Genomic DNA, 23,448 nt, shown 5'->3' with positions numbered 1-23,448 from the left:
ACAAAAACTGATCACGTTGATGGGCTGATAACTATGTAACACATAGATAAGGAGCAACAAACAATCTGCTGGAAAACATCACTGGATTGAGCAGTATCTGTTGATGGGAAGGGAATTATCAACGTTTCCTTTTATCTATCCTTCACTTCTTTCCCCCAATAGTTCCCAATATCACCTTCCTTATCAGATTCCAGCACTGTTAGCTTTATATTTGTGCTTATCATCCTCCTAGCATTCTCCAACTTCACCCTCTCATCCCCCTACCTGGCTCCGGCCTTTTATTTTGTTTGCCTTCATCTATCATTCTCCTGCCTCTGCCTCCAACTTCACTCTTCTCCCTTCTCTAACTGGCTCAATCTGCCCATTCTTCTTCCCCCCCCCTCAGATTACCAATCACCCATGATCTGTCTCACTAATTCATCTCTCTACTTGTAAGGTCAATGTACGAGGAAATTTTACAGAAATTGACAGGACACATAGTATCACTTAAATAGAAAGGGATCATGGGCTGTGTCCATAGCTCTCTAAAGAAGATGTTGTATTGCGCAGTGGGAGAGAAAGTTCAAAAGAAGCGAGTTGGGCAGTCTGGACATTCTGCATGCTGTAGTCCCTGAGGAGATGGATTGCGTAGCATGAGAGAGAGAAAGAAACCAGCAGGGGCAGTCAGGATATTCTGTGTGCCACAGCTGCTGGGAGACACTGGATTGTGCATAATTAGGCACTTGTTAAGGGCCAATAAAAAGAAGTTATTTTTAGGTGGAGCAGCCATTGTGTGAGGAGCCAGACTTAAAGTGCGAGGTTTTGGCTCATAGAGGCTTCGGCAAGGAGATAGGAAGGCTGTAGGTAGATTTCTTTTTTCATTTAATTGTTCTTTTTTTCTTTCGTTCTTTCTTGCACTGCCTAACAGTGGGGATGAGAGGCGGGATAATGGAATGCTCCTCTTGCAGGATCTGGGAAGGCAGGAAGACCTCCAGGATGCCTGACAACTACACATGCAAAAGGTGCATCCGGCCTCAGCTTCTTTCGGATCGAGTTAAGGAATTAGAGCTGAAACTGGATGAAATCTGAATCATTCAGGAGGCTGAGGGGTTGATGGACAGAACATACAGGGAAGTTGTTACACTCAAGATGCAGGGCACCGGTAACTAGGTGACCATCAGGAGAGAAAAAGGGGATAGGCAGCTAGTGCAGAGTATCTCTGTGTTCATTCCCCTCAACAACAGTTAGACTGCTTTTGGGGCGGATGGTGGATGACCTAGCAGAGGAAAGCCACAGCACTCAGGTGTCTAACACTGTGGCTAGGAAGGGGACGGGAGAGAGCAGGCAAGCTGCAGTGATGGGAGATTCATTGGTTGAGGAACAGACTGGAGGTTCTGTGGATGAGAACTAGATTCCTGGGTGGTATGTTACCTCCTAGGTGCCAGCGTTAGTGACATCTCGGTTCAAGTCCATATCATTCTTACAAACACGAGGAAATCTGCAGATGCTGGAAATCCAATCTGTGTGTGTTGCCACAGCGTTCTTCAGTAGGAGGGTGAGTAGCCAGGGGTCATGATCTACGTGGGTACATGAGTAGGAAGAGTGATGTGGTCCTGCAAAGTAAGTTCAGAGAGTTGGGTGCCAGGTCAAAAGACATGACCTCCAGGGTTGTGATCCCAGGATTGCTACCTGTGCCATGTGCTAGTGAAGCCGGGAATAGGATGATCATACAGTTTAACATATGGTGCAAGAGGGACAGCTTCAGATCTTTGGATCATTGGGCTCTCTTTCAGGGAAGATGGGACCTACACAGAAGGGGTGGCTTTCACCTGAACTGAAGAGGGCTAATGTACTTGTAGGACAGTTTGCTGGTGCTACACGGGATGGGTTAATAAGCGAGAGCTGCAGGGCGATGAGAACCAGAGCGCCGAAGCAGATAGATAAGCCTACCTACATAAGAAGTAAGGAATTGAAAGGTTGAGCATGGTGGGACTGATGTTCTGAGGTGTGTATCAGTTCAGTGCAAGGAGTATCATAGGAAAGGCAGATGAGCGTAGGGCATGGATCAGCACATAGAATTATGACACTGGAGCTCATTTTGAGATTTGGTTGCAGGAGCGGGGCAGCACTGGCAACTCAAGGTTTGTGGTTCAGTGCTTTAGATGTGATAGATAGGGAATGGATTAAAGTGGGAGGGGTGGCATTACAAGTCAGAGAAAGTATCACTGCAGAGCTCAGACTGGAGAGCTCATCTACTGAGGCTTAATGAGTGGAAATATGGAATAAGGAAGGAATAACCACATAAATGGAATTATATTATAGACCATCCAACAGTCTGTGGGTTGAGAGGAGCAAGTTGTAGACAGATCGCAAACTATTTCAAGGACTGAATCTGGGTGGCTGAAGCTGCACCTGCACCACTGTCTGCTGTGCTATGGTGCCTCCTTTCCTAAATTAGTAACCACTATGATTGCCACCTTATTTGGTATAGGCAAAGACTTAACTATGTTAAGATTAGCTGAAATGATTGATACTACAGTGGGAACATTGTGCACGGTGACAACACATTCAGACACTTAAACAACAGGTTGTTTTGGTGTCCAGTTTGTTACAGTCACAAGAGTTGAGTTCAGGTGATTTGTCTTTTTCCTGTGTCTGATTGGAGTTTGTAACATTCTAAACTGGATGAGGAAGTAGAAGGGTGGGTTAGTAAGTTTGCTGATGACACAAAAGTTGGGGCTGTTGTGGATAGTCTGAAGGGTTGTCAGATGTTACAGCAGGACATTGATAGGATGCAGAAATAGGCTGCAAAGTGGCAGATGGGCTTCAACCTAGATAAAAGTGAAATGGTTCATTTCGGTAGTCAAATTTGTAGACAGAATATTAATAGTAAGGCTCTTGGGGCCTGTGTCCATGGGTCACTCAAAGCTGCTGCACAGATGACAATGTTGTTAACCCATGGGATTGAGTTCAAGAGCTGTGAGGTAATGATAAAGCTGCACTAGACCTTAGATAGCCCTCTTGGAGTACCGTCTTCATTTCTGGTCACCTCACTACAGGAAAGATGTGGAAACTACAGAAAAGGTGCAGAGGAGATTTACAAGGATGTTGCCTGGATTGGAGAGCATGCCTTATGAGAACAGGTTGAGTGAACTTAGCCTTTTCTCCTGGGTGCAACAGAGGAAGACAGGTGTACAAGATAATGAGAGGCATTGATTGTGTAAATAGCTAGAGGCTTTTTTCCCAGGGCTGCAATGGCTAACACAAGGGGGCTTGAAAGTTGGTACAAGGGCAATGTCAGAGGCAAGTTTTTCCACACAGAGAGTGGTGGGTGCATGGAATGCACTGCCAGCAATGGTGGTGGAGGCGGATACAATAGGGTCTTTTAAAAGACTTTTAGATACATGGAGCTTAGAAGAATAGAGGGCTATGCAGTAGGGCAACTCGAGGCAGTTTCTAGCGTAGGTTACATGGTCGGCACAACATTGTGGGCCGAAGAGCCTGTAATGTGCTGTAGATGTCTATGTTCTAACCAGAAAAGAATACTTTAGATTGGTTCATGTTGCTGCTGCTTGAAAGCTTCTCACTCGCAGCAGGACAATGGGTGTTAGTGTGAGAGTGTGCGTGTGCCATGGGGTCTGTCGGTTGAATTCATTGCTGGCATTGCTGTAAAATAAAATTCATGAATTGCTGGATTTTTATGCAACAGTCATCAGGAGAAAAATGTGCTGCACACAGAAAGATATGAGTGTTGAAAATGTGAAAAACGAACATAATTCATTCTGGCTATGCATGTGTCATGTACTGGACTACTTCTGCTCCAGGTGCTGTTGGTGGTCGTTTTGAGCTGATGGCCCTAAGCTACCTATGATATAAAAAAACTATACGGTGAATTCTGGTAATTTGGGACACATTGGCATCAGTACATCTTGGCCCAATTAAGCAATTATCCAAATTAGCTGAAGTTTCATGCAAATAGTTAAAAAGGAAAAAAAATACAATCTAATTTCACTGAGTAATATATTATGTATTTTAGAGAAATATGGAAATTAGAACAGTATCAATATTATTACAGAACTACAAAACTGTACTAATTCCTAATACTTATCAGAGGAATTTATCCAGTGCACACATTCTTTTGATTGGCTGTAAATAAATAAAATCTGCATAGATGCTTTGTATAGATAACATTGCCTTCATACAATGCTCCAAATCTTCATTTTCATTGTAACATTTAAAATAACTGCCGATACCTTCAAATTCTTTGTAGGTCCCAACCTGTTGAAGTAGTTAAATCATTTGATTTTCACTCCTAGCCACTTCTGGCAACTCCAAGCCTGAATGCTTGAAACTGGAGTGAACAAGACAGTTCTGAATTGTCTTACTGTTTATTTCTCACCTATTATCAGTGACGAAAATTACTGCTTTTAGAACGCAAGCACATGAATCTGGTTAGAAACTGCCTGGCATCTATCTCCTGCCTGATTGAGTGGCAAAGCGTCCCAAATAAATGAATCGAATCCCAGCTATTTTCTTGATTTTTGTTTTGTTCTTTAAGTGTTGTCCCAAATAAGCGGCTAATCTGATTAACCAATAGCCCAATTGACCAGAATCCACTGTACTGTGTTAGTTGCATAACTATGAGCCAGTTTAACAAGTCAGTTATCCAGTGTGTTGCGTGACTACTGACAAAATCAGCACATTGGGACTGGCATGCCTCAGTGTGACCTAATTTCTCAGCATGCTTGAGACATTCCTTTCATAATTAGCAATAGATTTTCTTTAATGCTTAAAGCCATGTACTACATGATTGAATTCCATTTATAGCATGGGATAGGAATAATTAAGTCCTGAGGAAGGTAGTGCACCATCTACAACTTTGTGCCTGCTATTTGCTGGATTGATATTGTATTTGATGGTGGGAGTCAACATCTATGTGATTTGATCACTCACCAAGAGCCCATAGAAACTGCTTCCAGCAAAATAAAAACAGTGGTGTTATAAGGCAAAGTAGTTAGTAACAAGCCCAAAGTAAGGCAACTGCAGATATTTATTATAATTAGCCCTAGATGCTTGCTGATATTGGTCATGGTCAGCCTTTCATTTAAAGATATACATGTCCTGCCAATGTAATTATTACATGGTGTATCTATTTAATTTTGTTCTCTACCGTTGAGCTAGGCTGTTGTCCTGTGCCTCAATTCAAGCAAGTTTATAACAGTCAAGAATAAGACATTAATGGCTCAGTCCTTTCAGTCAACAAAAAGAATGTTGAAATGGACTCAGTCTGGTTATGCATTTGTGCATTTAAAGGTATTTTTAACATTAAAGGAGGAAATAGATACTGTTACACAACTTGTAACAGTAATCATTCTGCTTCATCCACCTTCACAAAGGCTACCCTTTTTGAAAAAGCAACTGTAAATTGAAACAAATGTACTTGTAGTTTCTTGAGGTAGTTACAGCATTTTAGATTTGATCTACTGTCTACAGTTATTAACTTTATTAATTTAATTTGCACACTGGAAAGAAATTCTGTGGCAATGCTAATTATTCTGAAGGTTGATACTGTAAGTTCAGTACTCTGTACTTTTAGATCAAGTTGCAAAGCTAGAAAAGAAATCCAATTTTTAATCAATCCTCTCCACCACAGTTCTGATTAATAGATACAGAGCAAGTGCTAAAATAAATTTTAAAAAATGGATGCAGATATATGACATGAAATGTTTTATGCTTTAATAAGATACTGATGTCAAAAAATACATTACCTCATTAGATTAAAATTTCCCATACAGAAAAGATATTAAGAGGCACTCCATACAGATATTAAATACTTGTAATAAAAATCTATAGCTGTTAATATTAGAACTGAAACACTGGCATGCTAATTTTGAGCCAAAATATCAAATGGATGCTTTACTTCAAATTCATTATACCATGGCCCTTTCATTCTTAAGGAATTAGTCTGGTATATGCATTTTTTTGAAGAAAACATTGAAAACATGTGATACTTTAAGGTTCCCTACAAAAGAATCAACTTTATCTTATTGAAGTCAAACCTTCTGCATATTGTATATTCTGCTGGGCACACTTACTATTGGAATGAAGTGTCAGGATAAAATGTTACACTCTGTAAAAGTGCCCCTGTAAAGGGAAAACTTGAGCTTAAGGAACAAACAAACATTTTGGGTCTCATTTATTTCACTTATGACAGTGCAATTTGACCTTTCCACCCTTCTATTCTGATTTGCCTAAGGAATCTTTTTAGTACAATTAATTTTGATATATTTTGTTTCTTGCAACAGCCTCATTTATAGAGCATAAGGGGTTGACCTTAAATTGATAGGGTTCCATTAAGCTTCACAACATTTCAGCAGGATAAAAGAACTGTTATATTTGACCAAAGAAAAATACAACTAAATATACTTTAAATCTTTTACATTGTTTTGATGTATTCTCTTACGGTGCATTACATATCTAAAATATTCCAGATTTTTAATAAACATTAATATTAAATTGTTGGCTTCTTGCCTTCTTTTCAAGACATCCCCAGTTATCACTGACCAGAACACCAATTGAATGCAAAACCAACACTTAAAAAAATTGGTTATGTGAATACAAGTAGAAATCCATTCTGTTTCTGCTACTCAAAGTACCAGTACAAGATTAACACCAAAGATCTATAAATCTTTATAAGCTTAATATTTAGTAAATGAGTCACCACGAAGATGAAGCTTATTGAAGCTACAGTGTGCAACTGAGCAAAATGTCCACATACAATACACTGTATCTACTACCAAGATAGCTTTTTTAGCAGTTAGTATTTTAATTCACTGATCTTTTGTAGGAAAAATAGTGGAACATTTTAATTGTCTTTCAAAAAAATTAAGTGCATTTTTCAACACAAGAAAATAGCTGCTTTTTTAATTGAAAGGGTAAGTGGAAAATTAGGAAATAACATATAATGCTACCAGAATGTTGATGAAACTGTTTACTGAAAACAAAGACAGAACATTAAAGAACATTAAGATGTTGTAATGGCAAGAATAATAGTACATATTAATCTGAGAAGATTTATTACATAAAATTGTGGACTCATTGAACAAGCGAGTGATTTTTTTTAAACTACATCAATAATGGACTACTCGCAAAAAAAAGTAACTTTTATAAACTTGAAGCTATTATCACAATTCAGGATAGCAATAATGGCACGACTCTAAGTTGCTTGGTCAAGCGCTCTGAGCAGTTCACGTCCGTGCAAAAGTGTTGAGCTTCCCATCACAGGTGCATTTACTTCACAGTCATACCTTGTCAGCTCTGGCAAAGAGTAGGCCAAAAATGAGGAACCCAAAAGGCGGGTTGCCATTCCTGCAGGCAGAATAAAAAAAGAAAATCATACTTGCATAATCATTTGTCAAAAGGTTACTTTAAATCTTTAACCAGATGAATGAACATTACAATAGGTGTGAAATTCATTAGCAGAACTCTGTCCACAGCACTGCAGCATTGAAAACAACACCAGGATTTCAGCCAAAAATCCCAAAGATAGTCAGTATTCAGTTCCCCAACGGGCTACTTGTTTTTGATCCTTATCCAACACAATCAAAGATGCACTGGCAAAAATTTTCAGGTATTTTAATATACATTCTGTCGTGTGAGGTTCAGTTAAGGTGCGAAATGGGGTGCCATTTGAAATTAGGCCTGTAAACCTTTGGTCTTACAATACAAAGTTGCATTATTAGTTAATCAGATAATGGATTTTAAACTAAATATTTATTAGTTACCAATATTTTGGATTTTGTTCTATTATATGGAAATAGTTGAATTTTTATTTAGGGATCTGCAAAATGCTTGAAATAAAATCTAGAAATTGTGATTTTTCCCTCTCCCACTCCTTTTCCTAGTTTGTAGTCTGAGAATTCTTCAGTGCAATTTGGAACTTGAGATAGCACTATTGCTGTAACCCTGAGAACTGATATCCAATAGCAACAGATGACAACATGGGGAAATCCTGTGCCCTCAAGAACCTTGCAGTCTCTGTGTCAGTGCTCCTTCTGGTGAGAAGTGTCACTTTATTTAAGTGTACAGAGAAAATTGCATCCCAAAACATATCCTGAGATTGGGCTTCCAATGTAATCTGAATGGAGTTAGCACATAGAGTAAAGGTTTGCCAGTGTTATATTGAAAAATTCAGAAGTCATCGTACATACCCCTGAAATCAAACTGAACATAAGAATAGATTGTGGCAAGTACAGAACGCACATTCTTACCTGTAAGTGAACCTGAACTCAATGATTTTTTCTCCATTAGAGGAGGATTATGTTCAGATTTAATGCTTTTCATTCTTTTCCACAACATTTGTGTAGAAGTATTACTTCTTGGTGGGTCTTCATATGGAGATTCCTTAAACAGAAACGAGATGTCAGTCCATGCTATCAATGGTAGATATTAAGATGTTGTTTGTATAAAACAAATACAAGTAAAATGTTCAAATGTTTTTTTTTAGAGAACTTACAGCGTTGCACTACAATACCTTGTAAAAGAATTCATCCCCCAACTCTTTGTTCACATAAATAAGTATTACAACCAGGAATTTTGATCAATTTAACTGAGAATTTTTATTTGTGAATCACATGCATCTTTTTTTCACAGTTGAGTCCCCCCCACCCCCCACCCCCGCTGTAAAAACAACTGGGAAAATTGTTAAGCGTGAAAAACTAAAAATTCAAAGACTGAAATGGCAGCAGTTCAGGAGTATTCATCCCCCTTTGCTCAGTACTTTTAGTTGAACCACATCTCACAGCTATTACAGCCAGAAGTCTTGCTGAATAAGTGTCTATTAGCTTTGCACAACAGGATGGAGCAAGATTTGCCTATTCCTATTTCCAAAATTGCACAATCTGTGCCCAGTTAGTTGGGGAATGGAGATGGACAGTAATCTTGTCATTTTACCAGAGATATTCGATTAGATTAAGGTCAGGACTCTGACGGGGCCACTCAACAACATCAATTTTCTAAATTCAAAGCCATTCCATGGTTACTGTAGCTTTGGGCCGTTATCCTATTGAAAGATTAATTTCCTCCTTGGTTTATGTTTTCTGGCAAAGTCCAGCAGGTTTTTATCCAGGATCTCTCTGTATTTAGCAGCATTCACCTTCCCATCAATCCTGACCAGTTTTCCATTCCCTGGTGCTGAAAGGCATACCCATGGCAGGAGATTACCCACACCATACATTACAGTAGGGATGGTGTTACCTGGCAGATGCGCAATATTTATACTTGTGCGTACAGGCTATGCTGTAGGCCTGATTTATACTTTTGCGTAGCCCTACACCGTAGCGATCATGCGTAGTTGTGTCTGCATCGCTCTGCAATTCACCGCCAAAATGCAGGTTGGCGGTGGGGTTTCTATGCCACTGTGTTGAGTTTCTTCATGACAGACATGGACAAGGAAATGCATCTCAAATATTTTCAGATGTCGGCAGATAGATTTGACGATTTGGTTCATCGTCTCCAACCGTTTATTTTGCATCAGTGTACAGACATGGCGGAGAAAAGCAGGAGGAAATGTGATGCTACCAAGCGGGTCAATCACAGTTCTGCAGTCTGCGTTACCATGAAGCGTGAGTTACTTTTTTTGGGGAGGTGCACGTCACCCTATGGCGTAGGGTATGTGGCACCTATGGCGTACATTTGACGCAGACGTATAAATTGGGCTTAACTCCCATCCAACCACTAGATCTTCTTCCACACCTTTTTAGAATATCTTCCAAGTGACACTTTGCAAAGTCTTTGTGAGCAAGGATATGTTTTTTGTTAGTTAGGGCTTCTTTCTTGCCACACTTCCATAAATATCCTTTTTGGCAAGGCTTCAGAGATTGTGTAGCTACAAGCTTCATCTCCAGTTGCTGCAAATGACTTCTGCAACTCATTCAATAACTGCTGGCATCACAATAGCCTTTTTTTTACAAGTGCCATTCTTCTCAGGTGACTCAGTTTAGAGGACTAGGCTGAACTAGGTAGTGTGGCTGTGGTTTCATATTTTTTCCATTTTTACCATAATGGACTACACTGCGCACTGAGGTAAGTATTTGTGCTTCTATATTATCATTTCACTGACTTGCCTTGAATACTCTTTTGTCTTAATTTTGGTTTGGTCTGTTGAACTTTGACCATACTATTGGACCTTACAGAGACTGGGGGTATTTATACTTCTGAGTTCATTCAAAAAAGGCAATCTTCCAATTTTCTACATCAATAAGTTGGGTGCGTTGGTAAAGTGGTATGTTGCATCTGAGGAAACTTAGTGTAGTCATAACAATGGGGATGAATACTTTTTCAGCCTTACAATTTTTGTTTTTAATTTTTAGCAAATTTAAGATTGCTTCATTCTTAATTAACCCATTGGTAGATGGAGGTTTTAGCAGACTATAAGATTCTCTTTGAACTTGCTGTTAATGTTATATTCTGAAACAGTACAAGATTTTCCACCCTATGATGGATAACTCCATATTCAAGAAAATTCCAGTGCTGGAAGTTTTCCCACAGCCTTTTAGTTAGACTGATTCAAACTACACAGACAAGTCAGTTGCAAAGGTATTGAAGTTCTATATAGCCAGTGATGAAATTTAAATATAAGTATAGCTGCACGTTTGGTAACTACAGAGAGGACTGGTGAGTTATCTGGACAATGTATTTAACAAAAACTATTGTGTTAAAATGGACTTTAGCTTTTACGTTCAAATTATGTTTCATTTTTTTCTTGTGAATACTGTTGTATGTGTCAGTGATGCTATTGCATCTGTGCATACAACAAATAAACTCAAGTTCAAAAGCTTTTTTCCTGTCTTTCAAAAAGTTCAGTGAGTTGTAAAAGTTGTTGGCTTTGTAGCTCAGGCAAAAGCTGATATTTCTGATTTTTTAAAAGATAAATAATACTAGAATCATATTTTCAATCTCAAGGATTATTGAAAAAAAATTACAAATTAGAGTTGGACAAATCCTTCAGTTTTCACATTATACTTTTTAAAACTTCATTACAGATCCAAACCAAACAATTTCAGTTAAGTCAAGGTACGGTATTAAAAAAGTATAAATTGTTAATTTTTTCTTCTTTGGTTTAAAACAGTGCTTGAGCATATTCATCCTTTATGTAAAATTAATGGGCTAATTATACAACTACTAAATGAAAACTCGGGTATTTTGCTAGGGGCTGTAATAAGTTATATCAACATGCCTTATCAAAGAATAATACAAGTAGATAACATGTGCTTATTAGATTCCATCTTCAACCAACTTAAGTATACCAATAGCAGATTTTAAAAAATAAACTTACTGTTGATTGCTGAAATATCTGCTCTCCAAAATCCAGCTGTAGTTTCCGTTTCAAATTGTTTCTGAAATTCAGTTCACTGATGGTGTCTTTTCCATGTTGTCCGAAGTTATCCAGGGATCTAACACAAAGCAGTAGTGTAGTGTGAAATAATTTAATATTTTGTTATTAATCCCCTTCTTAACTGAAAGCATAGGACCTTAAATTTCTCTAATGAAAATGTAAGAAATGGGTTTGCAGAGATATGGGAGCCTGTTTTATACTGCACTGAATTACACTTCGTTGATGTACGGTGAAGACTTATCATAATCCTGTTTAGATTATGCTTTCATGGGTACTGATCAATATGCTATACCTATTGTCAAAGTGGCCGTTATTCAAATGAAATACACTTCGATTATGGCCTGTCTTATATTCAACTTTCCCAAATTTCTTCATATGCTTCCGACAGGGAGAACTGTCAGGCTTTCTGGAAATGGAATTAATGCACAGACCAGAGAAAGAAATTGTCCATTAGAGTTTTTTGTAGCAGTGACCAATATGTCCAACGTCCAACTTTGCCATCTGGTGCAGTTCCACCAGCAACTAGCTTAGCTTACCTTCTAAATCACTGAAAATTTACATTGTTGGCCAAGGACAGTTAGCTTCCAGATCATTCTCTTACAACCCCTACCCAATGCAATATTAACTTTGAGAAATAAGACTTAATGATAGATTCTCTTCTACTCCTAGTTCCATCCCTATAAGGGGTTATTTCTCTTCATCCAAAAAATAAAGTATACAGCCAGACCAGGATGCATCATACTGTGCAACAGGACAGAGCTATCTAAATGGGATAATTTTAATAAGCTCAGTTTGTATTGAGTTAATTTAGAATACTACTTCAATCATACCATCACAGCTTTTTGCACTTTTAAGAATAATCATTCACCAGAATAGTTGAAAGGCCTGATGATTGAGGCACAATTGGCATCATTTCGAACTTGACACATTTTGTATTTAACTCATGCAGCTTCTGTTTGTCTTAGGAGTACAGTTAAAAATCAAATTTGGGAGGGGTTAGAGAAAGATTCTTTATGGGATTCAGGTAAAGGAATCTGGAGTTCAATTAAGCCAAAGGTATTTGAATAAGAAAAGTCTAAAGCTTGTGGACCAATATTAAAATATTTAATGGTCATGTTGATCAGACTTGAAATTTTGAAATATCAGTTTCTAGCTTTTGAGAAGAATACAATTCTGTTATTTGGTGGAATCAAGCTGATGGAGAAATGAGGCACTTACATCAGTTGATTGTTGCTCATGTTTCAGCCCACTGCATGTGTACTATAAAGCATGGAACTCAAGAGATAAGTTGTATGAGTGAGTATCTATTTCACCAAGCGTGGTCTCTGCTCTATATTTATTTGCAGATCTTTTCTGTTTTAATGTTTTATCTCTATTAAAGAATTATTAAACCACTCCTTAAAATGGCAGGATTCACCAATTGATTTCATACCAGTTCTCTGTGCAGCAATCAAGCCAGTATCATCCCTCACTTCACCTGCATAACTATGTCAATGCTTTCTTCTTTAATCCCCCTCAAGTGTTTATGCAATTTTCTTCAGAAATCATTGATGACAAGAGAATGCAAAGCCTACTCTACCATTCATAAGGATCATTGCTAATATTCTCGTCAACTTAAATTTCCTGTATATCCCCTGATTTGCTTTACATCCTGAAATCCATCAATCTGTTTCAAATGAACTCAATGACAGGACCTTCAGGGTAGAGAATTCCAAATGTAGATTGATGTCCAAGTGAGGAATTGTCTCTTCATCTCCATTTTAAATGGCCCACCCCTCATTCTGAGATGTTGACTTCTTCTGGACTCCTCAACCAGAGGAGATACAGCCCCTCTATTTTGTCACATCATGTAAGAATTTCAGTCATTCTTAAAAACTCTAAAGAAAGAGACATTGGGTTATTTATTTTCTCCCCATTCCCAGGAACTATTCTTTGTCACACTTCCTCTTCAGCTGATGTATCTGTGTTTAGGAACGGAGACCAAAACTGTACACAATATCTAGAGGCAGTCTCACACAGGCTTGAGTAATTGTATTAGGAGTGCTTTGCTCTTGGACTTAAATCTCTTAATGAGACCAACATAACATTTATCAACCTATTGCCTGCTATACCTGTTAAATTTCAGTGACCTGTCTACAAGGATTCCCAATCCTTTTGAACGTCGATTGTCAATGAGTAACCTCACATCAGATACATACTACATACAATCTGCCATTATCTTACTCACTTTCTTTATTAATGTCTATCCCCTTGAGTTCGCTTTGTATCTTTTTTTTCCCCACACTCTGATTAGATGTGAGTTCCAGGCCATTAACATAAACATACCTCGTTGAATTGTTCTTGTATCTTGCTAAAGGTCTACATTTATTTTCTTTGCTCTTGTGGCATCGGCTATCAATTTAGCTTATCCAAAATTGTGCACTGTTTTAGATTACCGTTTTTTTTCCCTCCTGCTTAGCTCCAATCAGAAAAAGTCCAGCTTCTCCAGCTCGACCTAACAACATATACCTCTTATTATTGGAACCATTCTGGTATGTTTTCCCCACATCCTTCATTTTCTTACTAAAATGTAAGCAGACTGTGATGTAGCGTTGTTGTTTAGCCAGAGCTAAATGTTCAGCAAAACCTCTTTAGTACTCATATTTTACAAAGCTAAGATCCCTTAACTTTTCCAACTACTTTCTCAATGTATTATACAAAGACAAACACCCATATCTGTTTCCGCAATATTTTGAGAACAGTGCCATCAAGCTTGCCATGCTTTCTGACAAAATAAGTCACCTCAGACTCTTTTAAATTCCCTGTTACTTGTCTTCCCTGGCTGTGTCTTGATGCATTTGTCTGATATCATATATTGTGGTTTGGTAGCATGGGAACATTTTTGAATTTGTCTCTGTTCCAATATCCATGACATAGATCAATATGCAATGAACCTTGTGCCAAGTCTTGAGGAAAACTACCATCTGAAAGATCAACCATTTACCATGCTTTTAACTAAGTTCATATTGATCTCCCTATTACAGGAACCACTATTTGTTACTTTGTCACTGCTTTCTTAAAATCCATTTAAACAAGTCTACTGTTCCCTTGCAGTTTTTTGAAAAAAATGAATACCTGTATAATGCTTTCCCAGCTTAGATGAATAAACTCTTCTCTGGCTTCCAGCCAGGTACAGTATCAATTTTCAACCAAAGATTCAATGACATACTCTGCTATCTTCATCAAGGATGATGCTTGGGCCTGTCTAGTTCGGTAATACTTATACCCTGTCATCCATCCCTCCTGATTAGTTGGTCCTCATCCAGTCAGGTTTCCAATATCCCATTTTACTTACAATCGAATTCCAGTCCTGAGAGCAAGACTTTTGTCTTTGTTAATATTCTTTTCCTCTAGTTAGTTAAATGCAATCCCCAATTTACACATCAATGCTGGCTATTGTTATTGAACTCAAAAGTTAGCAATTGCCTTTTAAGTTTGTTTTACCTGAATATTGATTCCAAACCAAATCACTCACGAGTGATGTTAATCATAATGGCCTGTGGTTATGAGGCATGTCCTAATATCCCATTTTGATCATGATTTTGAATTTTGATTTTGATCAGCTTCCAATCCCATGGCACTTACACCTCCAGGAAAGTTTGTGTAATTATGACATATCCTTATACTACCTACCTTCCCTGTCTCCCTCAGCAACTTGAGAAACTAAGCTGTCCTGACCAGGGCACATTCACTAAGTAAATTTTTCCAGTACATATCATTATCGGTGGTGGGGAAAATGCTAGAGTCAGTTATCAAAGATGTGATAACAGCACATTTGGAAAGTGGTGAAATCATCGGACAAAGTCAGCATGGATTTGTGAAAGGAAAATCATGTCTGACAAATCTCATAGAAGTTTTTGAGGATGTAACTAGTAGAATGGATAGCACAGAACCAGTGGATGTGGTATATTTGGATTTTCAAAAGGCTTTTGACAAGGTCCCACACAGGAGATTAGTGTGCAAACTTAAAGCACACGGTATTGGGAGTAAGGTATTGATGTGGATAGAGAATTGGTTGGCAGACGGGAAGCAAAGAGTGGGAATAAACGGGACCTTTTCAGAATGGCAGGCAGTGACTAGTGGGGTACCGCAAAGACTCAGTGCTGGGACCCCAGTTGTTTACAATATATATTAATGACTTAGATGAGGGAATTAAATGCAGCATCTCCAAGTTTGCGGATGACACGAAGCTGGGCGGCAGTGTTAGCTGTGAGGAGGATGCTAAGAGGATGCAGGGTGACTTGGATAAGTTAGGTGAGTGGGCAAATTCATGGCAGATGCAATTTAATGTGGATAAATGTGAGGTTATCCACTTTGGTGGCAAAAACAGGAAAACATTATTATCTGAATGGTGGCTGATTAGGAAAAGCGGAGGTGCAACGAGACCTGGGTGTCATTATACACCAGTCATTGAAAGTGGGCATGCAGGTACAGCAGGCAGTGAAAAAGGCGAATGGTATGCTGGCATTCATAGCAAGAGAATTCGAGTACAGGAGCAGGGAGGTACTACTGCAGTTGTACAAGGCCTTGGTGAGACCACACCTGGAGTATTGTGTGCAGTTTTGGTCCCCTAATCTGAGGAAAGACATCCTTGCCATAGAGGGAGTAAAAAGAAGGTTCACCAAATTGATTCCTGGGATGGCAGGACTTTCATATGATGAAAAACTTGATCAACTAGGCTTATACTCGTTAGAATTTAGAAGATTGAGGGGGGATCTTATTGAAACGTATAAAATCCTAAAGAGATTGGACAGGTGAGATGCAGGAAGATTGTTCCCGATGTTGGGGAAGTCCAGAACGAGGGGTCACAGTTTGAGGATAAAGAGGAAGCCTTTTAGGACCGAGATGAGGAAAATCTTCTTCACACAGAGAGTGGTGAATCTGTGGAATTCTCTGCCACAGGAAACAGTTGAGGCCAGTTCATTGGCTATACTTAAGAGAGAGTTAGATAGGGCCCTTGGGGCTAAAGGGATCAGGGGGTATGGAGGGAAGGCTGGTACAGGGTTTTGAGTTGGATGATCAGCCATGATCATACTGAATGGCCTACTCCTGCACCTATTTTCTATGTTTCTAAAACAAATTATTTAGCTGACATTTTGTCAACATGTTCTTTGTAAATAATAAAGTTCTGATTATTCTAGCCTTGCCTTTTACCTCCAAATATTTGCCATCTTCTGTGTTGCTACGTCATCATTTACCATCATCAATGAGGGGAATGAGTACAAGAACTGGGACAGCCCATTACAGTCATACAAGACATTGGTGACATCACACCTGGAATACTCTGTGTAATTTTGGTCAACATACTAAAGGATGAATGTGATTAAACTAGACAGGGTGCAGAGAAGTTTTGCCAGGACTGGAGGGCTTGAATGATAAGGAGACACAGCTGTTTCTCCTGCGATTGTAAAAGGTTGGGGAGGGAGTGTCACCTGAAAGAGGTTTATAAAATCATAAAGGACTTGGATAAGGTGGATGGTCACTGTTTCCAATGTAGGGGAGTCTATAACAAAGGGAGATAGGGTTAGGGTGAGAGGAGAATGATTTAAAGACCTGAGAGCCAGGATTTTACCCCACATGGAATAAGCAGCATATAATAGTAGAGAAGGATACTTACAACTTTTGAAAGACATTAGGACAGGATCAGGGATTGGAAAGGTTTCAAAGGATTTGGGGAAAATGCAAGTAAATGTGGCTAACTCAAGAAGGCTCCTTAGTTGGCATAGTCAAGTTGAGTGAAACAGGTCATGTTTCCATCTGTGACCACCCATGTATACATGTGAGGTGACATGCATATCAAAGAATTTTAGGTTATTAACCTATTCAATTGTAATGTACACTAGTTGGGAGTCTTTTCCTCTTCACTCTCCTCTTAATATATTGTTTCACATGGTTCTCACTTGATGAAATCACCAAGCATGCACCTTTCTTTTTGCCTTATCCTATTCTCCATCTCCGTCACCATCCAAGAAGCAGTGGCTTTTATTCCATGGGGATCTACTTAGGTTGTGGCAGAATCATCTCCTCTACAGATCACTCGATATTCCGGTACAGTTTTTCCTGCTTATCCTTGGTTGATTCTATTTGAACTTAGCTAGATCCCGCTTATCTTTCAGATCATAACAAGAAAATGCTGAAACAGGTTTTCATTTTTTTTTTCTCCTTTTACCTTTCTTTATAGAGTGACGTGTGCACCAACTGGCAAGGTGGGACACCAGGTGGGATACCAGGCAACGATCCAGTCCTCTGATCCATCAGTTTCCACTTCCTCGCCATACAGTTGAAAGGTAGATCAGGAGGCCACTGACCACCTGTTTTGCAACCCACTGAGGATACTGGAGTACTTAGAGGTGAATGGTAAGGTGGCAGAGGAACACCATTTCTGGTGTTGTAACCCAGTGGAGGGATTTGGTTGGGATCATTCTTCTTTACTGATGACATCTGGGTACAGTACTTTTGCGGAGGCAGCTGTCTGTGCAAGGTCACAAAATTTGGAGCAAATGACTGGAGCATACTGTTCACATTGACTGAATAATCTTGAGTCCTTGATGGGTTTTCAGAAACGGCTTGCTCATCACGACATATCGGGCTTAGCTGGAAGTCTTCCCCATCCATCGGGATGTATGGAGCCAGTGTTTCAAGGTCCAGATCACTCAATTCTGCCTGGAATCAGAAATTATGTTAATAATGATGAAGAACACACAAACACGTGCACAGTTTGTCTGTTTTGTGTACACGTGCCATTCCACACAGGTATAAACCTAGCCAGGTTATCAACTATTAATATATTCATGCAAGCAGCACCAAGTTACCAAAGGTTCTATAACAGAACTGCGCTACTTAAGATAAAAAGTTTGTTTCTAAATGTTAATAGTGGAGTGATAATGGTACACTTTCTTTTCTTTTTTTTTAAAATCTCAAATAACTTAGTTAATATAAAAGTAGCTAGCAGCTTAATTCTGCATATTACTTTCAGAGGATTTAATTGATTAAGAACAAACTACCTTTTAAAAAAAATCTTGCAGTATTGCTTTTCAATTAAGGCCTGAAATTATTTTTTCCCTGTAATTTACCCTTTTTCTGTCTCATGGACTTTGCAATTGGTGTTGGAAAAACTACTGAATGGACATACAGTATAGTCCGCTTAATAAATGACAAGGTTACAATAGTTCAGGCAATAGGACTGGAAAAAAAGGTTTGCCAGACATTGTTCGCTGATTTATTCAAATATGTCTTGATTTTAAAACTGGTGCCATTTTAATGAACACTATTTTAATCCATATACCTCAAAACTGAGGGCTGTCAAAAATTGCTATTAATGCATTTATCAAGGGAGGTGATTTGACAACTTCCAGGGCTGTAGGTGGAGTAACTCAGGCTTTGAAAGTGTAAGCTTGGCAGCCCAAGCAAGCTTTAACAGGCAAGGTGATACCATTTTGACACAATGTAATGAAGTCCAAATTTAACTGATCTGTCTCTGTGGAAATATGCGGCATCACTGTAGGCAAGATCCACCACATCTTACAGGCTACTGATGTCTTGGGGCCCTGATTCAATCAGCTCAAATCAAGCCATCAGAAGACACCAACTTACGCTGATTCCCCATTTACCTTCAGGCACAGTGCTCCCTTCTGCAGTCCTCTCTGGGGCCAGGAGAAAAAAGACCATTGTTCAGTTCACTTGTGCAAGGCCTGTCCTACAATCTGCAGCTTAATACTTGAGTGTTTCATTGCTCTGGAGGCTTCCATAGAACTGCTGCATGCTCAGAGCATAATGATCATTTACTGTGGGTATGCTATGATTTTCTTTGTGTAGGTTTTATATTCATCTGAAGTCCTGAAGAAGGGTCTTGGCCCAAAATGTCGACTGTTTATTCATTTCCATAGATGCTGCCTGACCTGCTGAGTTCCTCCAGCATTTTTGGGTGTTGCTTTATATTCATCTTGTGCATTACATTATTTTGCAGGAAGTTAGGTATGTGACTTTAACTGTCTGACTTCCTTTGCTGCACAGTTGATCATCATATTCAATGAATTCTGATAACACTTTTGTATCTATTTATCTATTTGAATGAGATACATTAATGCCCTTCCATTTCTTAGGAATCTCTGATTGACTGAATAGATATTGTCTTAAAGTTTATTTTGTATTAATTTATTGAACTGACCTGAGTGCTACAGTGTTTTTTTGCTTCAGTGTCCATAGCAAAAAGCTTCTCAATCAGTTCTATCTTAAGTTCATTGTCCAAGGAACTGTAGTAATCTCCAGGGCTGCTTGGCTATAATTGCAAAGTAAAGAAACATTTTCAAACATGTTATCCTGTGATGGAAATATGATTCATCCTATTACCATAGTACATTATTAAATGGTATTAAGCTTTGCCTGCAATGGTATCACAGGTCTGAATCTAAGCTTTAGTTGCATGCAGTGAATGAAAGTATTGTTTGTTTTTGAAACAGTTCAGATGTACATGATATGGTGGAAAAAAGCTGTCTGAATAATGTAATTCTAACTAACCAAAAGTCTGCTGTGAATTCATTATAACATGCTAGCTCAATTTAAACTCATCAGTAAATTAAAATACAGTGAGAAAAGAACTATGCTATAAAAAGTTTAATATCGAAAGGTCTTAATTGGTGTAGTTATGAACACTAAAAATTCTGCAAAGATAATACATGGTGTAATCTGTAATAGCCATTTATGGTATTAAATTGTAAGCAAACCTCTATTGTGCATGATCTCTTGCAGTGTTTTTGAACACAAGAGTAAATTTAGGACTGTAGGTGTCAGACAGTTTGATCCAAGGTACATGGTATAATAATTACTGGTCAGTAAATCATAGTCAAAGTGTGTCTAAATCTTCATTGTATTATTGATGGACAGGTGTCTTCAACAATGAGCGAGGCTTATAAAATAACCTCGATGATACATTTAAAAAATTTGCATTGTATGGAAATGTTTCATGAAATTGGGAGGCAAATTGTTTGCTGCATTATAGTCATGTTCTAACCTGCTGTTATAACTGCACAATATGGCAAGTCCAAATGATGATTTCCCAGCATGTCAGTTGTGGGTAATTCAACATTTGGCCAATCAATAGCTGCTAGATCATAAATAAGCAACAGATAAGAAGAAATACTACAGGCAATGGTGAGTGGGAAGAAAAGCTGTTGTGGGTCACCATCTGGTTACAGATGGGTAAAATGTCAAGAGCTGGATATTTTAAGTATTTGATGTAATTTTTGGAGTAGCAACAATTTAACTTTAGATATTATATTAAAGAAAAAGTTACTATTTGCAATCATGTCAGACAATTTTTCCATAATGAAATGAGCTCTTAGTTCTCCTGTAATATGTATTACCTGTCTTTAATTTAGTGAAGCAAAGCATTTTTAAAAAAGTGAGCAATTTTAAACATTGGGGAGAGTTTATTTAAAGATATATTCTGAGCCTTATATTTAAAAGAGATATAGCAATTATGTATTTTGAAATAAAGAACTTTTAAACAAAGGAGGGAAAAGAAGGTGCACAGGGTGGTGGGGGTGGATTTGGAGCTGTACAGTAGGTAAAGATTATGGAGTTAATTAGAAATGAAGGCTAGGACATAAATTCAATCATTTAGGGATATGAACCAGACAAGATTAGGAATGGTGATAAGCAAATGGGATTTAGTGCTAGACATGAATCAAATGACAGAGTTTGGGATCACGTAGGTTTATAGAAGGTGGAGATTAAAACTGTTTAGCACAAACCATATGCAGACACATCAATGATGTGTGTGAAACAGGGTGATGCAGGTCAGGTAGAGGTGCAAGCAAACATTACCACCTTACTTGGTCCTACTACTGCGGTGTGTAGCATTCTTTACTTTTGTTATAAAGGGAAGTGGAAGGGAATTAAGTGCTTGACATGATCTCTGTAAATATAGATTACAACTGCTGTTCAGAAATTGTAGTTTGTAATTTTGTCTTATTACTTACTGAAGAACTTGAGGTGCTGCTGCAGGTATGTGGACTGGAACTGCCAGATGGGACCTGGGGCACTGTAAAGGCGCGTAGATCCAGAGACGATTGCTTGTTTAGTTCAGAAGGACATTTCGCATTTGATTTTGTGACTTCCATAGGCCACGGCTTGCTTGGTGGCATAATAGCCTTATTGTAAAGAGGGGCTTCCTCATACTGTTGATTTCCTAGTGAGGAGAATAAAGAAGTGGATATGTATTGAAATTGTTGGTTCAGTTATGCAATGTTGAGCATAAAATGTAAACTATTTTGTCAGTTTGAAAGGGTATGAATATCTTAGCAGCAAGTATGGTCATTTCTACTGCATACAAGAATAATGGTCTGGAATACACTATCCAGGATTCTGTTAATTTCTCTGCCACTGCAATATTCCCAAAGTATGTTCAAGTCTACCACTGCCTGTCAAAAACTGCAAGGACACAGATTTTCCTTTCTCCACTGGGAACTGCCTCATTTCTTGTAGCCACTCCACTACTACATCCCAAATTTTCTTGATTAACTTCGTACCTCTTTGATGACCCCCCCCCAATCACGTTAAAAAAAAATCACAGCATTATTGTTTTAAATTGTAACACTCTGTAACATAGCTTTGTTACCGAAGTCAAGTAAGATGATGGAATCTCCAGGTGTAGGAGCAAGTTGTGCTAGTTCCTCAGGTTCTTCCTTCAATTTACTAAACAGCAGTTGACCATCATCTGGCACTGGAGCACCATTAATGTGTCTCCCATTCATATTTCTCACAGTCTGGCATGGTTTGAAGAGAGACTCTGTCTGGTCCATTGAGAATACAACATTGTTCTCCTCAATTTCACTGTGAATACACAACAGTTGATTTTAAACTTTGATCGTGCTGTAGAATTAAAGAAAGCAACTTGCATTTCATTTCATATCTTGTCACATCTGCAAGCTCTTTTTTATGATAGATGTTTGTGTAGTCACTATAATGTTGACGCTCATTGTAACAATTTTGGTGAAATCATGCTCTGACATTGGTCATGGAATATATTTTAACCTTATTAAGAGTTTTCCTTGTTCTAATTCAAGTTGTCTTCAGATTCGCCCTCAGCACATAAGAAAGCTGTGTTTTAATTTCATATTTTTCCAACAGACAATACTGCACTTATCCAACATTGTGCTCAATTCAGAAAACCCATCAGATCAATACCAAACGCGTTAAGCCTAAAGACATTGCATTAAGCCACTTCTGCCCACATATCATTTATGAAATTTTCTCCAATTAGTACTTTACAAATGATCAGCTGTGATAACTTTATGGTCAATTTGACGAAAGTTTGCTTCTTGGAATCATGTCCAATGAATAGGGGTGTGCCAAAGATGTTGGTGTTTGGATCTTTGTTGTTTGTGAGTTATGTAAGTGATTTGAGCATAAATACACAAGGCTTGATTAGTACATTTGCAGTTGACACAAAATTAGATGGAGGTGGTGAAGATGAAAAAGGTTTATCGTAGATTACGGGCAACCTTAATCAGTTAGCGAATTAAGCTAAGGATCAGCAAATGGATTTAAATATAGGGAAATGTAAGGTGATGCATTTTGGAAAGTCAAAACAGCATTAGACATGTGCTGAATTGTGCAGTATTCATCCACATCATTATATGGTGCCCCATTACATAGATGATCGTGCTCAATGGCCATGATTGCTCTTGGCAAATTTTTCAACAGAAGTAGCTTGCCCAGAAGGCAGGAATAGCAATGTCTTTATAAGACAGGTAACCCCAGTTGTTAACAATCTCTTCAGAGATCGTCTGCCTGGCACTAGTGGTCGCATAACCAAGACTTGTGATATGCGCCAGCTGCCCACACGGCCATCCACCATCTGCTCCCATGGCTTCATATGATCCTGATCGGAGGGGCTAAGCTGCTGCTACACTTTGCCCAAGGGTGATCTGCAGGCTAATGGAGAGAAGAAGCGCCTTTTACCTCCTTTGAGGGAGATGTATCTCCACCCCGCCATGCTGTAGAGCAGGGGTTCCCAACCTTTGGCACACTGC

General features: G+C 38.6%; 1 protein-coding gene across 1 annotated transcript in view; it reads right to left on the bottom strand.

The window, feature by feature from the left end:
- Nucleotides 1–5,672: 5,672 nt before the first annotated feature.
- epas1b (endothelial PAS domain protein 1b) overlaps nucleotides 5,673–23,448 on the bottom strand; it is a 124,425-nt gene continuing 106,649 nt past the window's right edge. The window contains exons 9-15 of the mRNA XM_063055674.1: nucleotides 22,032–22,246; nucleotides 21,394–21,602; nucleotides 19,581–19,691; nucleotides 17,583–18,076; nucleotides 11,315–11,432; nucleotides 8,250–8,382; nucleotides 5,673–7,347 (exon numbers count right to left, since the gene is read on the bottom strand). Of these exons, the coding sequence (XP_062911744.1) occupies nucleotides 7,196–7,347; nucleotides 8,250–8,382; nucleotides 11,315–11,432; nucleotides 17,583–18,076; nucleotides 19,581–19,691; nucleotides 21,394–21,602; nucleotides 22,032–22,246 (1,432 nt within the window). The 3' untranslated portion in view covers nucleotides 5,673–7,195. The remainder of the gene's footprint in view (nucleotides 7,348–8,249; nucleotides 8,383–11,314; nucleotides 11,433–17,582; nucleotides 18,077–19,580; nucleotides 19,692–21,393; nucleotides 21,603–22,031; nucleotides 22,247–23,448) is intronic.

The sequence above is a fragment of the Mobula hypostoma genome, chromosome 8, assembly GCF_963921235.1.
Source record: "Mobula hypostoma chromosome 8, sMobHyp1.1, whole genome shotgun sequence".
NCBI classification, from domain to species: Eukaryota; Metazoa; Chordata; class Chondrichthyes; order Myliobatiformes; family Myliobatidae; genus Mobula; species Mobula hypostoma.
This window is presented reverse-complemented; position numbering and strand designations above follow the sequence as displayed.